At 41.6% G+C, this 17447-nt stretch overlaps 1 protein-coding gene across 1 annotated transcript; it reads left to right on the top strand.

Annotated features, from left to right (window-relative positions):
• Positions 1-592: 592 nt before the first annotated feature.
• Positions 593-12804, top strand: Gja1 (gap junction protein alpha 1). The gene is made up of 2 exons (XM_074075447.1): positions 593-806; positions 9889-12804. The coding sequence occupies exon 2, from the start codon at positions 9905-9907 to the stop codon at positions 11051-11053; it is 1149 nt and encodes a 382-aa protein (XP_073931548.1). The 5' UTR covers positions 593-806; positions 9889-9904; the 3' UTR covers positions 11054-12804.
• Positions 12805-17447: the final 4643 nt, after the last annotated feature.

Here is a 17447-nt window from a genome sequence, read left to right as displayed (position 1 = left end):
TATTTATTTCCTTTTGCTACACTGAAAAGAGTAAAAATGCAAAGCAGTCAAAAAACTGTTGGATGGATGGGGATCAGACATACCACTCTGTATGTCTGTTTTTGAAATGTCTTTCCCATCCCCACCATTTCCTTTGTTTATTGTTCCTGCTTAAGGGGAAGGGAATTAGATCATCAAATAGGTCACTCACACCCACCTCCAACTTCACACACCTTGATCAACACGAAACAAGTTTGCACTGACTCTACTCTTCTCCCCCATTTATACTTAACTGCACTGTTTTTAACATTTTTGAATATGTAATAGTATAAAATAAGTAATTTTTTATTGTCCCTAGTGTCTTGGTGAAACAAACATGAAGAGTTTTTATCTGTAAGGAGTAACTCCAAGGAGTGGCGTTCATGTATCTAATGCTGTTTTTTTTCTCGTCAGCAGATTTCAGCCACAACTTCATCTTGACCTCGCTACTCTCCTTCGCCTCTTCTTGCCCCAGCTCACCAGCCTCCTCCCCACCTCCTCTCCGCCTCTCCTTCTTCCCTCCCCTTTCTCCTGGCCCCTCCTTCTAGTTGAGTCAGTGGCTTGAAACTTTTAAAAGCTCTGTGCTCCAAGTTAGAAAAAAGCTTTTTACGAGGTATCAGCACTTTTCTTTCATTAGGGGGAAGGCGTGAGGAAAGTACCAAACAGCAGCAGACTTTTAAACTTTAAATAGACAGGTCTGAGTGCCTGAACTTGCCTTTTCATTTTACCTCATCCTCCAAGGAGTTCCACCACTTGGCGCGCCTACTTCACTTCTTTTAAGTGAAAGAGTAAGTTTTTTAAAACCCACTTTACCTACTAGTTTCTTTTTCTACGGGTAAAACTTTGCTAGAGTTTCTAAATGTGTTCAGTGTAACTTTCATTTGTGATACTGTTAATGGAATGATGAACACGAAAGGACTCCTCTAGTTTTAATGTTAAAATTGTACTGCGTTTATATTTTGGTTGTTTAAAAAGTTTCTGTTGATAATGCAACAGGTAAAAGTTCAAACCTTTCCTATTAGAATGAAGAACTCTTAACTGGATTCTGATTCTTCGTTTTCGAGCCTAAGTTTGTTTCTATTTTTGTAATCCCTAGCAGTGTAGGTGCGCTGCGTCTTGTTGGGGGGCCCTGGGTTTGGGGGATTTGACTGGCATGACAAAAATCAAAGTGCCATTTGCTCAGCTTGCTTCCTATGCATTATTGTTCACTTGGTGCTTTCTCATGTGGAAATCTTGATTGATGTTCTTTCTATAGTCTTGAAAGGCAAACTTCTTTTGTAACAAAGTGCTTTGTTAAAACCTTGTGGCTACTTGACTTCCACGTGGTCCCTTCCTGGAGTTTCCTCCATTAACCAAGCAAATGTATAATGCAGGGCATTAGCACTGGGGCTTTTAAGTCAACTGTAGTGATTGTGTGTTGCCGACCACTGAGGGAACATCTGAGACCCTCGGTTCAGCCAGCTTTTACTCCACCACGTTGGCAACTCTGGAGATGAGAGACCTTGAATGGGTGGCGGTCACTTACGGAGCATTTGGAGGGGAACAGAAGTTCAGAAAAGAGTGTATGCCAGGACACATTTCCAAAGTCGTCTACTAAAACGCAAGCTCCTAGAAACACCTGGGAAAAGAAAAGAGCGCCCGGGAGGGAGCTGCCCTCCCCGGCCCTTGCGCTGCCCCAACCTGCAGCGGCTCGGAGCTGCCCGGGTGCTGGCTTTAGGCTAGGATTACAGGCATGTGTCCTTCAAAACGTTCCACTTTTCAAGTTGTTTTCTTGGGAACACTTACTTTGCTAACCAGAAATGCAAGCATGCATTTTCGTGCCCCGTGCGGATTTCCTGCTGTGGCTCCGCAGACGTGAAGTGCGCGGAGTCGGTCCTCCGAGCGGTGTCGGTCCCGCCGGGGAGGTTTCAGCAGAGAATCGCGATCTGCGAATTGAAACGAAAGCCGGCGGAGGCCGCGGCGGGGCGCCTCTGCCATCTTAGCCTCGGCCGCCCCGGCTGCTCGGCCTCCGGGGTTTTCGGACGGTCCCGCAAGTCCCCGCCAGCCCAGCCCAGCGCGGCTCCAGCTCCGCCTCGGAACCCAGCCCGGGAGGGGGAGGGGGAGGGGGAGGGCCGGGTGCCAAGAGGTGAGAGGGCAGTGATTGACTTCATTAAAGCTGTCAATCTCACCTCCCAGCCTGCTCACCTCCCCCCACTCCCGCCTCCTCCATCCTCTCCCCTCCCCCTCCTCTCTCTCTCTCCCCCCTCCCCTCCCTCCTCTCTTTCTCCCTCTCCTCTCTCTCTCTCTCTCTCCCCCCCCTCCTCTCTCTTTCTCCCTCTCCTCTCTCTCTCTCCCCCTCCTCTTTCTCTCTCCTTTTCTCTCTGTCCCCCCTCCTGTCTCTCTCTCTGTCTCTCTCCCTCCCTCCCTCTCCTCTCTCTCTCTCTCTCTCTCTCTCTCCCTCTCCCTCCCTCTCCTCTCTCTCTCCCCCTCCTCTTTCTCTCTCCTTTTCTCTCTGTCCCCCCTCCTGTCTCTCTCTCTCTCTCTCTCTCTCTCTCTCTCTCGTATTAAACTTGAGTCGTTCCGTACAACCCTTGGGAAGGAAACCTGAACAGAACACCTTGGGGACCGTGGTGTATGGCACTGGTGAACTGCACTTGTAGCCTTCCTGGAAGTTCTTGAAACTTCCCGAGAATGAGGCGGGGCGGGGGTGGGAGAAGAGGCAGGAAGGAAGACCCTACACGAAGTAGGGTCAGAGCTAATGACGTGTCCTCAAGCAAATCCGTTGGGGAAACGGAACCTTGAGTTGTGCGCAGCGGGTCACCCACTGATCCTCTGAGCATCTCTGAGAATGGCCAGGGTCGTCTCTCCTTGACCCGCACCCGGTGCAGCTTCACCCAAAGGTTCAGCCTCACCCAAAGGCGCGCTCCCTTCCTCTCGAGGTAGGAAGTGGGGGTGGGAGGACGAGAGCCGAGATGTGGAAACACATGGCTTTATTTGGAGGTGGGTTTTCAATGTCCTTCGCTCTCGACCAAGTTAGTAATGACAAGAAAGATGCTGAGTCTCGCCTTCTGGAAATTGGGCATACTTAAACTCCGTCAAAAGTGTCCTATGAAGAAGCTTAACTTTTTTACTGTAATACAGGAATGAATGAAAATAAAAGCCTATAGTACTCCAGAGATCTCATTAAAGTAACCCACCCCCAAGAATGAAATATACCAATTAAGATATAAAATACCTCTGGGGAAGAATAATTAATTCTTCTGGGTAGGCTAGATTGAATGAAAACTATACCAGTCACAACAAGCACATTCTGTCCTGATGATGTGTTGGAATTCTGAATTACTGGAATGTGGTTCCCCAAAGGGTGAAAACTCTGTATTTCAAGAATCAGGACACAGTGGTCACCTGCCCTTCGCCTGGGAAATGCCGTGACTGCGGTTTGCTCCTACTTTTTTCATTGTTTAAACATACTCCACATTTTTCTAAAACCTTTTGAGGTTTATCACCACTACAGCTGTCCCTTCTACTCAGTGCCTCCCGTTTACAGTTGTGATCCGTCCTGTGTTCACCCCGCAGGAGAAACGTGCTGTCAAAGAAGTTAGCAGCAAGCATCTAAGAGGCTGTGTTTTCAGCTATTGATGATGGCTTGGTTGCTGAGCCTCTTCCAGTTCCTGCACTGGGAAACCCGAGCTCTGCATACCTTGCATTCTTTACTAATATCCAGAGGTGTAGTTGGGTATGAACCTTAGAAACTACATACCCAGAGGGAAGAGAATGATAGGAAAGTCAGCAGTGATTAATACCTGGGACTCCACCTTTCCTGTTATTCTCTCTTCCCTTCAAGATTCTCTTTGTTTGAATAGATGTGTTGAAGCATATCCAGTTCAGCACTGAAGAGAAAAAGTAATTATCTTGTTTATTGTTCATATCTTTGGTATAGATGCTTCAAGTTAAGAAAAAAAATTCCCCACCAGGCCTGGTGGTACATGCCTGTAATCCCAGCAATAGGGAGGCTCAGACTGGAGGAATGTGAGTTTGAGACCATCCAGGGCTACATAGGGAAGCTTTGTCTCAAAAAAAAAAAAAAAAAAAAAAAAGCCCTGTGAGAGATTAACAAAAGTATTTTTGAATTTTTGGAATGGCCACTTAAATTCTCCACTTGCCTTAGTTGTCTAAATTTACAGTTTAGTTGTGTGTGTACAGATGTCTTGCCAAAATTCAATCTATGGTTAGTTCTTTGTAAAATTTCACATCCCAGTTTCCCTACCTTAACAAATTTTAGAAAATATTTTTAATCATTTTATTTCAATTTTTGCCAAACAAGTGATAACAAAATTAGAACATAAATGAGCTATCTCTTAAGGTCTTTCAAAGAGCAATAGCTAAACTTTATGGAGGTCTTACTAAAGAGCATAACAAGCATGAGTTTTCTCATTCAGTGCTCATCACTGAACAGCAAATACACTGTTCTCAACACACTTGTGAGCATCCTAAGGGTGTGTTTGTTTATATGATTACAAAATAGCAGGATTATTCAGTAAAAGTCATTAATTTGGAAGTGGAAGTGAGGGTGGAGGCAGAGAAAACATGAAGAACTGATAGAAATGAGTTTTTGAAGTTAATTCAAATCACAGGCTCTTAGTCTGCAGCTTCTCACTTAGTGGAACCTTCTGTTGATGGAGTCGTTGAATGGCAGCTGTTGAATGAGGGAAGGATTTTTCTCCCGGATCATCATCTTCCTCCATCTGGGTAGGGTCTCTCACCCCCCATCTCACCTCATTCTGTGGAAGCTGATTGACTTGTGATGAGGAGAGGGAAAAAAGACTTAGTGGTGTTTTGGTTTGTGTTGTTTTTGATGTTACCTCCCCACCCCCACCCCCCAAAAAAGAAAAACTGGCAGTGCAGTGGCCACATATCAAAATCCTTCTGGAATTTAAAGGTGTGTCATTTCTTTGCAAAGGAATCTGAGGGTAATCAGGGAGCCATGTGGCAGAATTCTGAACACAATAGATGTTTATGTAGAATAGTCTGATAGGCCATAGCTGGGCTTACGCTCCAGGCATAAGGAGGCAAAGGTTGATTTTTTTCGGAACTGGAAATGTTTGCTGTGGTACGGGATTCAAATCCCTTTTTTGCCTGGGTGAACTCAGGCTGCATAGAGATGCTACACTCACTGGGGTTAATATTATCTTTGCTCTTGTCATTCTTGAAGTAAATGCTATTTTGAACAGGCTGTTTCTTCTGCAGTAGTATCCTTGGAGACAATAAAATTGTGTGTTACAGAGAATGCCCACATCTGGGAGGATAACATCACTAGGAACCCATCTCATAAATTCAGCCAGCTCTTTTCTAGAAATGCCTTTTTTCTTTATGAAGTCCTTTTGCCTACTCAGGAATCATTTGAAGTATATTGTTTCAATAATCAATGCTGTTTCAGAGCGCCTGCCTTGCAAGCATGAAGCCCTGAGTTCAAACTCTAGTAATGCCCCCCAAAAAAAAAGAAAAGGAGAAAAGGGGGGCTGGGGAGGATGGAACAAGGGGAATAGGAAATGACAGGACCATTGGAAGGATGTTGCTATTTTATACTTGGTGGTCAGGAAAGTTGGCTAATGAACAAGGGCCTGGAACAAATGAAGCAGTGAGCAGTGGGTGTGGAGCCGAGCTGATTCACAATAGGTTGGCAAGCAGGGTGACAGGGTAGTTACATGAAAGCTAAAAAGAGGTGATGATGGCTGACACCCGACTTAACAGTAAGGTTGTAGTAGGAATTTGTCACAAGTCACAGTATTGGAGTTTGAACTTAGGGCCTCACACTTGCTAGGCAGGTGCTCTATAGCTTGAGCCACTCTGCCAGCCCAGTCAGATCACATTTTGAAGATAAAGCCTGTCTGATGGATTGAGTGTGGGTTAAGTTGATTATGTGTGCATATGAATATTAACAACAAGAACATCTGACTTCATTCAGACAGACATTTAGTACAAGGGGCAGGGATTCTTATAAAAGCCAAAGGGAAACATTAGGAGGATTTGCATTTGAGTTTTTTGGGCATAAAGTGGTTTTGTAGCTAGGCGCCCTTGGCTCACACCTATAATCCTAGCTATGTGAGATACTGAGATCCAAAGGATCAAGGTCCCAGGCCAGCTGGGCAAAAAGTTGAAGAGACTCCATCTTAACCAATAGGTATGTGCCTGTCATTCCACCTATGGAGGGAAGTATAAAATAGAATTGAGGTCCAGGCTGGTCTAGTTAAAAAGGGAGACCTTGTCTCCAAAATAGCTAGAGCAAAAAGGGCTGGAGGAATGGTTCAAGTAGAAACAAAGGCCTGAGTTCTAACCTCAGTAGAGCACCCCCATAAAAAGTATTTTTGTTTTAAGACATTAGAAGAACACACATAATAATCCCCCCAACCGTTAAAAGATTTTTATTAAGAATTTCTGTAGACATTTCCTTATGTATTTAGACAGCATGGTTTTATTCTTTAAGATATTAATAACTATCATCTTCCCTGTTTATTTCAATCATGAAAATGTGATAGCAAATCTTATTTTGTTACAAATAATTGTATTTCTCCACTTTCATCTGTATAGTTATCTCTTCTTGGGAAAAATCTCTAAAATTAAAAGCAAAATATTTTCTAATTCTAATAATTTAGGATATTAATGATATAGACAGACTTGCTGTAGCTCCTGCAGGATGATTTATTTTTAAGGGATTTTAATTGAATTAACGGGGTTGATTCCTATTATCTCAAGTGTGGTAGGGAGAAGTGCAGGGAGTGAGTGACAAGGAGCCACAGGGCCAGGGGTGACCTCTCAGTTCCCAGATCCCAGAGGGCAGCTGCTCCTTATTCTGGGCCCCTTGGACTTTTCACACACTCTGGCCCTTTCTGCTTTCTTCTTGACATTGACGCAGTTCCTAAGTGTTTTGAACAGAAAAACACCAAAGATACTGAGGAACTACTGCTGGCCTAAAACCTTCAGAACTACTTGGGACATTTATTTAAACAAGTAACAAAAAATAAAAAACATGATTTTCGCCACACAGAAGTTCAGATTCACCAGAGCTTGTGAAGGCCAGGATGTAAGTTTAGCAAATGCTGTGAAGTGATTGTGACACAGTTCAGAAGCCACTATAAAAGTCCTCAGACAGGTCACACTGGGTACCTGTAGCTTTGAGTATCTGCTCTAGATGTAGTTAATGTAGACCATGATCTACATATAAAGCTCCAAATTGGGAATCCAGAGATGACACGTGCCGGGTTTCCATATGTAGCAAATAAGGAATATACTTGTCTCACAGTGTATAGTCTATAAACCAATGCCAAGGCTTCTATAATCATAATTTTGCCCTTTCCTTTAAAAGGGACAGTAATTTTTTAACTAAGACTTGGAATAATATTAAACTGTTAGTGAAGGGGGAGAACAACCAATTGGTAGAATTTTTGGTTCGTGGCAAAATGAACTACCAATAAGAAGGTAGTTCTTTTTGTCACCTCTTCTTGGGAGGCCTCAGCCTCCCAAGTGCTAGAATTTATAGGCATGTGCCACCATGCCCGGATTTGTTTGACTACTCTTCATACATCAGTTTCACTTTCTGACTTGTCACTTCAGAATCTAAGATAGCCTTCTGTAAAAGTAGCAGCAAAGTTTATGACTACTTCTGTTCCTGGCCACAAACCTCCCACTTATTCCATTCTTCTTTGGCGCCACCAGTCTTTGGGTTGTCATCAAACATACCCATCAAGCACTATCAGTGCGTAGAATAGCTTTATGGATCAACCAGATTTCCATCCAGAAAATCCTAGGTTAGATTTCCACTTCAATTTTTCAGGGCCTCTATACTCCAAGATGTCATGAGGCAGATGTCATGCTGGGTGGTAAGGAAGAAAACTCCTGGTTTCATTTGCTTCCTACAAGGAGAATAGGGCACATAGTTTAACACCAGGTGAGAAACTCCTGTATATTCAAATAGTGAATGTGTTTGTGAGAAGCTACATAACCCTACTTTTACTTATACATTCGGAATTCATTACTTAACTCTCAGAAAGTCATTGTTTTGCTTATATTTAATTATTAAATAATCTTTTACTATTTCATCCTTTTCAAAACCTCCCAGTATTCTGTGCTGACAATTAACCTCTATTTTCTATGTCTTCCACATGTTATCTTATTTCTCCCTAGTTTTGAAACCTTGTTAGATTGTATGTATCAAAGCATGAGACCAACCAGGCTCACTCTGGAAGGATCACGGTTCAAAGCCAGCAAGATAGGGTCATAAAACCCTATCTTGAAAAAAACCCTCCCAAAAAAGGGCTGGTAGAGTGGCTCAAGGTATAGGCCCTGAGTTCAAACCTCAGTATAGAAAAAAAAAAAAAAAAGAATCATGGGACCATTTCTAACTTCTGACTTCAATGCAGCTTTACTTACAGTTTTATTAAAACCAGTGTGATGCACTAGAAAGCCTTGACCTGAGGATCAGCTGGCTCCACAGAGACCCGAGCATTCCTTATTCCTTTAGAGTCTTGACTTTTTCTTTTAAATGGATGAGTGGCAATTAGGAGCATAAATTGAATGCAATAATTTTTAGAATCATTGTCTGTTCTATAGACTACAGATCTTTTTCTCATCCCCAATAATGGGGAGATCCTAGCTTACGATGCTTAAGATACGTGGCGCTTTAAGAATTTAAGTTGAATGCATAGGTTAAGGCCCCAAAACTAGTCTCTCTCTTTTTTTCTTTTTTTTTTAGAGAAAATACTCTGATGTCCTTTTTTCATTTTTCAGTTGAAATGTAATGTGCATATAGTTTTTGTTTTTGAAAGTAGGTTCTTGCATATAATAGGATATGTGTCAATAGTATATCCAGTACAACATACTTTTTCCTCTAGGAAGAAGACATACTTGAAATATATAAGTTACTGATAAGGAGAAACAGAAAAAAGAGGCCGGAGGTGTGACTCAAGCAGTAGAGTGCCTACTTAGCAAGTACGAAGCTATGAGTTCAAACCCCAGTACTGTCGAAAGAAAAAAGAAGAATCAAAAACAGGCCAGGCATGATAGGGTAATCTGTAACCCCAGGTCCCTAGGGCTATGGAGTAAAAAAATTTTGAGTTGAAGGCCAGTCTGGGTTTATAGGGAGACCCTGTCTTTTAAAAAAAAAAAGGCAAGAGAGAAGAAACAGTTTATAGATAAGCACAAATCACACTTACATGATGAGAAACATTTCAGAGTAAAATTGGGGCTAATTTCCCAAGTTTGGGCTGAGGTGTATTCCTGGTGTTTTTACTTTAATTCTTAGATAACTATATATATATTTTTTTATTGTTTTATTATTCATATGTGCCTACAATGCTTGGGTCATTTCTCCCCTGTGCCCCCACCCCCTCCCTTACTACCCACTCCACCCCCTCCCTCTCCCCCCACTCCCTCAATATCTGGCAGAAACTACTTTTCCCTTATCTCTAATTTTGTTGAAGAGAGAGTATAAGCAATAATAGGAAGGAACAAGGTTTTTGCTAGTTGATAACTACATTTTGAATAACACACATCAGCATCTTGCTTAGGCAGGAATCCAGACATAGGCCTACCAGGCAAGAACTGTCCTCATCAGGCAACTAAAGTAAGCAGAGGCACTTAGCACAGGCAGCTTCTCAGGTCACATGCAAGACTGGGGCCAAGCAGCTAATCAGTCTTCCACAGGTTAAGATTTCAATTCATGCTCTGCATTTAGTCTGTGTTCTTCTCAGACTTAGCTTCATCTAAAAGAGAGAGGCAGAGGGAGAGGAGAGAAGAACCATATTTTGACTGTCAACCGAAAGAAGAAACTATGTATTAAATGACTAACTTGCAACCTGTAATCATTGACAGAGTTGTCTTTTTGTTTTTTCTCAGGAGGTACCCAGGCAACATGGGTGACTGGAGTGCCTTAGGGAAACTTCTAGACAAGGTCCAAGCCTACTCCACTGCAGGAGGGAAGGTGTGGCTCTCAGTCCTCTTCATTTTCCGAATCCTGCTACTGGGGACAGCAGTTGAGTCGGCTTGGGGTGACGAGCAGTCTGCCTTTCGTTGTAACACTCAACAGCCTGGCTGTGAAAACGTCTGCTATGACAAGTCTTTCCCAATCTCTCATGTGCGCTTCTGGGTGCTGCAGATCATATTTGTGTCTGTACCCACACTGCTGTACCTGGCTCATGTATTCTATGTGATGCGGAAGGAAGAAAAACTGAACAAGAAAGAGGAGGAGCTCAAAGTGGCCCAAACTGACGGTGCCAACGTGGAGATGCACTTGAAGCAGATTGAAATCAAGAAGTTCAAATATGGCATCGAAGAGCACGGTAAGGTGAAGATGCGAGGGGGCCTGCTGCGAACCTACATCATCAGTATCCTCTTCAAGTCTGTCTTTGAGGTGGCCTTCTTGCTGATCCAGTGGTACGTCTATGGCTTCAGCCTGAATGCCGTCTACACTTGCAAAAGAGACCCCTGCCCACACCAGGTGGACTGCTTCCTCTCCCGACCCACAGAGAAAACCATCTTCATCATCTTCATGCTGGTGGTGTCCCTGGTGTCGCTGGCTTTAAATATCATCGAACTCTTCTATGTCTTCTTTAAGGGTGTTAAGGATCGTGTGAAGGGAAGGAGCGATCCTTACCATGCCACCACTGGCCCACTGAGCCCCTCAAAAGACTGTGGGTCCCCAAAATATGCTTATTTCAATGGCTGCTCCTCACCAACTGCTCCTCTCTCACCCATGTCCCCTCCTGGGTACAAGCTGGTTACTGGTGACAGAAACAATTCCTCTTGCCGCAATTACAACAAGCAAGCTAGTGAGCAAAATTGGGCTAATTACAGTGCAGAGCAGAATCGAATGGGGCAGGCAGGAAGCACCATCTCTAACTCCCATGCCCAGCCTTTTGATTTCCCCGATGATAACCAGAATTCTAAAAAAATTGCTACTGGACATGAACTACAGCCATTAGCCATCGTGGACCAGCGACCTGCAAGCCGAGCCAGCAGTCGCGCCAGCAGCAGACCTCGGCCTGATGACCTGGAGATCTAGATTCAGGCTTGAGAGCATCAAGATTCCACGCAATTGTGGAGGAGAAATCCAGGGTGCTATAGAAAGTGCACCTTAGGTGTTGATTTTGTTCCAGTGGATGTGGTACTCAGCAGCCTTAGAAGTGAGGCTTGGAAAACAGAAGACATTAGAATACTTAGGTTCTTTGGGGGCATCTGGGATAGGCGGGTGGACAGGGAGGGGATAAGGGAGGTACATGTTGGTATTTAATGTAGTGGATTCAAAGAACTTAAATTCTAAGTAAAAGTTACATTAGGTGATACATAGGTAAGGGCTTTTGCTCCCCCCCACACTCTTAAGAATGCTTCTTTGTATGTGAACGAGTGGGTGATCATTATGGCTAAATTTTTTTCATCTTTGTTTTATCAAGAAACTGAAATAACTTTGGCCAGGAATAACTACTTCCCGAACATGTTATTTCTTTTCAACAAGACAAAAAACAATAGATTGTCCTTGTGTCCCTGTCAAAACATTCCATTGTTAAAATTTGCACTTTGAAGGTAAGCTTTCTAGGCCTGACCCTCCAGGTGTCAATGGACTTGTGCTACTATATTTTTTAATCCTTGATATCAATTAAAAGTTCTGACAAGGCCCACAGAAAAAGATTTTGCATGCATCTGTAAAGCATTTGCATGTCAGCCAGTTCTGTGTATCCACTTTCATCAGACCATTACCTTCACGTTTTCATCATTCCTCAACTACTCTTCACATTCACTAAATGGTTTCTGTAGACATTTTTAAAACAGTTGGGATGTCACTTAGCATTTTTTTAAGTTAGCGTCAGGGAAGCAAGCCATGCTCAATATTTAACAATCACTTGGATGTGTGTGTGTGTGTGTGGGGAAGAGTGTGTTCTATTTGTCATGTATTGGTACAAGCAAATGCAGTATAAACTCACAAACACAAATTGGAAAACAATGCACACATGCTGTTCAAATTGAAGATTTTCTCATGGATTTTGTGGTGTGGGCCAATATGGTGTTTACATTATATAATTCCTGCTGTGCAGTAAAGCACACTTTTTTCCCAATTTTTTTCTCCCATGTATCCTGTGGGGTACTGGTTTTGTTAATTATGATTTTTTTTCTTTCTCTCTCTTCTTTTTTTTTTAGAATGTAGCAGTAATGCTATTACTGAAATGAATGATTTCCTTTTTCTGAAATATAATCATTGATGCTTGAATGATAGAATTTTTAGTACTGTAAACAGGCTTTAGTCATTAATGTGAGAGACTTAGAAGAAATGCTTAGAGTGGACTATTAAGCGTGCCTAAATGAATTTTGCAGTAACTGGTATTCTTGGTTTTATCCTACTTAATACACATTAGTTCAGAAATTGTATTCTTTTGAGTTTGACAGTCTTTTGGTGTGACCAGCAACTTTGATGTTTGCACTAAGATTTTATTTGGAATGCAAGAGAGGTTGAAAGAGGGTTCAGTAGTGCACATGTAACTAATTTATTTGAACTATATGTTAAAGACATCTACCAGTTTCTTCAAATGCTTTTTTTAAAACTCATCACGGATGATCGGTGAAATTGTAGAGTGTCATGCTTTTTTCCTCTCACGTCAGCTACATAAACGGTTTTGTACAATGAAAAATACTAATTTGTTTGACATTCCATGTTAAACTACTGTCGTGCTCAGCTTCACTGCATGTAATGTGGACCTAGTCCATCGGGTCATGTGCTCTGGAGAGTGTTCTTTATTCAATAAAGTTTTAATTTAGTATAAAGATTGCCTGTATATTCTGTGATTTTAAAAACTTACCTATTGCTTCTATTCAAAATTGTCAAAGTTATTTCCAGTGGTTCTAAGGACTGGGGAAAATAACATATATTTAGGGATCATTAAGAGGACATTAGCTATGTTCTGTGGAACAGTGATTGTAAACATTTTTGGGTATTTATTCAACTGAGAAGATAAAGTATACAAGTGTTAAATTTGGAGTACAACTTTTTTTTTGCTGTGCTAGGAATGGAATACAGGATCTCATACATTCTAAGCATCTTACCACTAAGCTACTTCCCCTGCTGGATATAGCTTTAATGAGATGTGTGATAGTGTTTAAAATAGCACAATATAGGGCTGGGAATTTAGCTTAGTGGCGGAGTGATTGCCTAGAAGGCCTGAGACCTCTGGGTTCAAACTCTAGCACCAAAATTAAAAAGGTGATACTGACTAATGTAGATTTTGTGTAGCAGAATTAAGCGCAAAAACCTAAGGATTCTGAAATTTTAAAGTTGTGGAGCTGCTTGGAGACAAAAGAATAAGAACATGTTAAATTGGGGTATAGTTACAACCAAAGAAAGAATGAAAGAGGTCTTGGTAATTTTATTACAAACTGAAAAATGCAGAAAATAAGATTTATTTTTCGGACCTGGTCTCAGTATATAACCCAAGTTGGCTTAACATGAGATCCTGCCTCAGCCACCCAGGTACTGGGATTATAGCTGTGTCCTGCCATGCCTGGCCCCAAAATATTTTAGAAATGCTTAACCCCTGAGAAAAGCCTAACCCTTCAAAAGGAATTGAGTAATTTGGGCAATTGGCTCTATTGTAATTTCAATTATATAATTATTATCAGAGCTTTGCAGTCCCTTCAAGAATGTTTTTAACTTCGCCTCTGATTCTAGCACTGAGAGTCTGAGGCAGGATGATTGTGAGTTCGAGGTTGGCCTGGGCTTGTAGCCCAGATCCAGTTTCAACAGAACAGAAGAATGTTTCTAATTTACTGCATTGTTTACATAAATATTATCTACCACAAAAATAAACTAGTAATTTACTAGTTTAAAGCTGAAACTTTTAGTAATTTAGAAGTTGTCTAGTCCAGTTATGGTATATATTTTCTAACATCAAAGGATTACTTGATATCGTATCAACATTTCATAAAGAACTCTTATTTACCTGATCAAGAATCGGGTGGAACCCGTGGCTCACACCTGTAATCCTAGCTATTTAGGAGGCAGCGATCAGGAGAATTTGTGTTTGTGCCCAACACAAAAAAGGGCTGGGGCATGACTCAAGTGGGAGAGCTTTTATCTAGCATGTGTGAGGCTATGGGTTCAAATCCCAGAACTGCAAGTAAATAAATAGATAAAGCAAATTCTTGAACAATAAAATTGGTCTTATTTGATTCAATTTTTTCCCTAAAGAATAAGGGAAGCTTTTGGAGTTTTTTTTTTTAGATGTATTTATTTTTGTGGCCTCACACATCCTAGGCAGGTAGTCTACCACTTCAGCCACTCTGCTTCTTTTGTGATAGGGTCTCAAGAAGTATTTACCTGTACTGTCCTCAAACCTCGCTTCTGATCTCTGCCTCCTGAGTAGCTAGGATTACAGGTGTCAACCAGCCATACCCGGCACCAGTAAAGTATTTTTCACAGAAATTTATAAATACCAAGTACTCTGCCATTCATCAAAAGGACCTGACTTCTTCCCTTTTTTGAGACAAGGCCTCACTATGTCACCCAGATTGACTTGAAGATGTGATCCTGCCTCAGTCTTCCTAGTGCGGGGATGACAGGCCAGGTTCGATCCCCAGTACTGCAAAATAAAAATATACACACACATAAAAATATAACATATATAAATATAGTTTATACATGTATAGAGTTTGAGACCACAGAGGTCTATGAAATGGAAAATTTAAACATGCCTTCATATTCCTCAAAACACATCAGAGAAACCACTTGGACTTTTCAAGACATCAACCATGTATCAAGACTTTTGTTAAGCAGTGGAGGTTCATGGAATGACCACAGTTTCTGCCCCCAAGGAGCACACAGTGTGAATTCCTCCAGAAGTTGAAAAAATTATGCTCCATTTTTCATTTTGCTTATTTATGTATTTTAAGATGGGGGTGTTGCTAAATTGCATGGGTTGGTCTTCAACTCTTGAGCCTCCTGCCTCAGCCTCCTCAGTAAGTCAGATTTTAGCCATGCATCGCCATGCCTGGCCATTTTGCTTCATTAGCTGCCTGGTTTTGCCACTAAATATTAAATTGAGCTGTGCTTAAAAAATTAAGTGAGCAGCCAGGCACTGGTGGCTCACACCTGTAATCCTAGCTAGTTGGGAGGCTGAAGCAGGAAAATTGTGTTCAAACCAGCTCAAACAAATAGTTCTTGAGATCCTATCTCAACACAAGTCATGCCTGTAATCCTTGCTACTCGGAAGGCAGGCATCAGGAAGATCACGGTTAGAAGCCACCCTGGGTAAATAGTTCAACAGACCCTACCTAGGAAAAAACCTGTTGAACAAAAAAAGGGCTGGTAGAGTGGCTCAAGATGTACACCCTGAGTTCAAACTGCAAAAAAAAGAAAATATCCAACACAAAAAAGAGCTGGTGGTAAGCAGCTCAAGTGGTACAGCACCTGCCTAGAAAGTGTGAGGTCCTGAGTTCAAACCTCAGGACTGCCAAAAGAATAATAATAGCAAACTGGAGGCATGGCTGAAGCAATAAAGTGCCTGTCTAGCAAGCATAAAACCCAGTACCACCAAGAGAAAAAAAAAAAATTGAAAAACTCCAGCAGTCAGGAGGCTGAGGCAGAAGAATGGTGAGTTCAAGGCTAACTTGGGTTACATAGTAAGACTGTGTCAAATCAACAGAAGGTTATATAATTTTGATCTACAAATATTTAAAACTCATTCTTTGCATAATATTTCATGTTTAAACAGTTGGAAATTTTTGAGCTAGGCATGGTGGTTCACATCTGTATTCCCAGAACTCGGGGGATGGAAGCAAGAGGACTGGGTTCAATGACAGCCTGGGCTATATAGCAAGTTTGAAGCCAGCATGGGCTACAATTAGGAGACCCTATCTGTCAAAAAAGTTGGAATTTTAGGTAGGTGCTATACCATTTGAGCCACTCTGACAGCCACAAAAAGTTGGAAATTTTTTAATCTTATAGAAACCTTGCTGTCTAGTAGAATTTTTCCATGGTGATGAGTGTTTTATGCTGTTCAGTATGTTAGCCACAGCTATTAACTTCTTGACATGTGGCTAGGCAGTCTGAGAAAATAAATTGTTTTCTTTTAGTTTAAATGGCCACATTTGGCAAGCGGCTCTGGGTTGCTCACAGTTCTAGAGTCTAAGGAAAATTTATTTTTCCTCTAATATGCTGGAAATGGAGAAGATGACTATACTGGAAAACTAGAAATAGGGAAAGGAAGGTCCTTTTCAGTCATAATTCTAGCAATATTTCTTACTTTGTAAATGATAGGAAATTTTCATTTTAACCAAAGTTCCTACCTTTATATGAAATTCCATAGCCTTTTGTTAAACCATCACCTATTGTATATTACCAGTGTTTTTTAATTGAGAGTTTTATACAAAGCTGGGTGCAGTGGTTCAGGCCTGCAATACCAGCTACTCAGGAAGCTGAGGTCTTGTTAGTTTGAGGCCAGCCTGGGCCATACAATGAAACCTGGTCTCCAAAACAACAACAAAAAGAATACAAACTTTTCTTTTTTCAAAAGTGGCAGAATTATCTAATGCCTTTTGATGTTAGGATGAAATCCAGTGCCCTTGGTGTGTGTGTGTGTGTGTGTGTGTGTGTTTTCTGAGGCAGGGTCTCACTGCCAGTGTCCTTATTTTGTTTAGCTCATTTTCAGTCCAGCCTCTGGAGGTTTTGATTAAGCTTCCAGACCTAGGGCTATTCCTTTGCCTTCCTTTGTGAAAATTGTTGAAACTTCTTCACCTGCCCAGGGTGCTAGTTTCCTGACTCACTTTGCCTCTTCTAAAAATTCCAAACTTCAAATTCCAACATGCCAAAACATCTGTGCTTTGTACTTGGAGGGAGAGCAAAATAATGAAGTTTGGAGGCTTATTAAAGTCTTAAAGTGAGTTATCTCCATAAACAGTAGCACACCAACAGTGTAGAAACATGTTTATAATTTCTATTGGCTCTGCAGTCCTGTTTTTACCTTTTCTTGGTTGGGCAAATATAGCTGAGCCCTTGACAAGTCAGAATTTGCAGCTGGCAATTTTCAGAACTCAGTAAGAGACATGGAACAAGCACCACAGGAACACTGTTTTAAGAAGACTATGTTGTAGAAAAGAGCTCATTTGAAGGAAAAATTTCACATTTGTATCCTGGTCTTCAGAAGTGACAAAATGATTTTGTCTGGTCTCCAGATGTTTCTCTCAGAGGACCAAATGCTTATTTGAGCTATGACATGTAGTGCAATTTCAGTGCCCACACACTTTCCTGTTGAATACAGTGTCAGGAGATGCCCACTTTAGAGGGCCAATCCTAGGCTCAGGTTTTATTTAATGTATTCGCCACCTGACCACACACTGTATGAAACAAAACAAAGCTTATTACCCTGTCTTTGGTGCTGTGATTCTTTGTCAGGCAGTTTTCCTTTTCAATACTG

This window comes from Castor canadensis, chromosome 1, assembly GCF_047511655.1.
Source record: "Castor canadensis chromosome 1, mCasCan1.hap1v2, whole genome shotgun sequence".
Taxonomy (NCBI): domain Eukaryota; kingdom Metazoa; phylum Chordata; class Mammalia; order Rodentia; family Castoridae; genus Castor; species Castor canadensis.
Note: the sequence above shows the minus strand (reverse complement) of the source record. Positions and strands in the feature narration are given on the sequence as shown.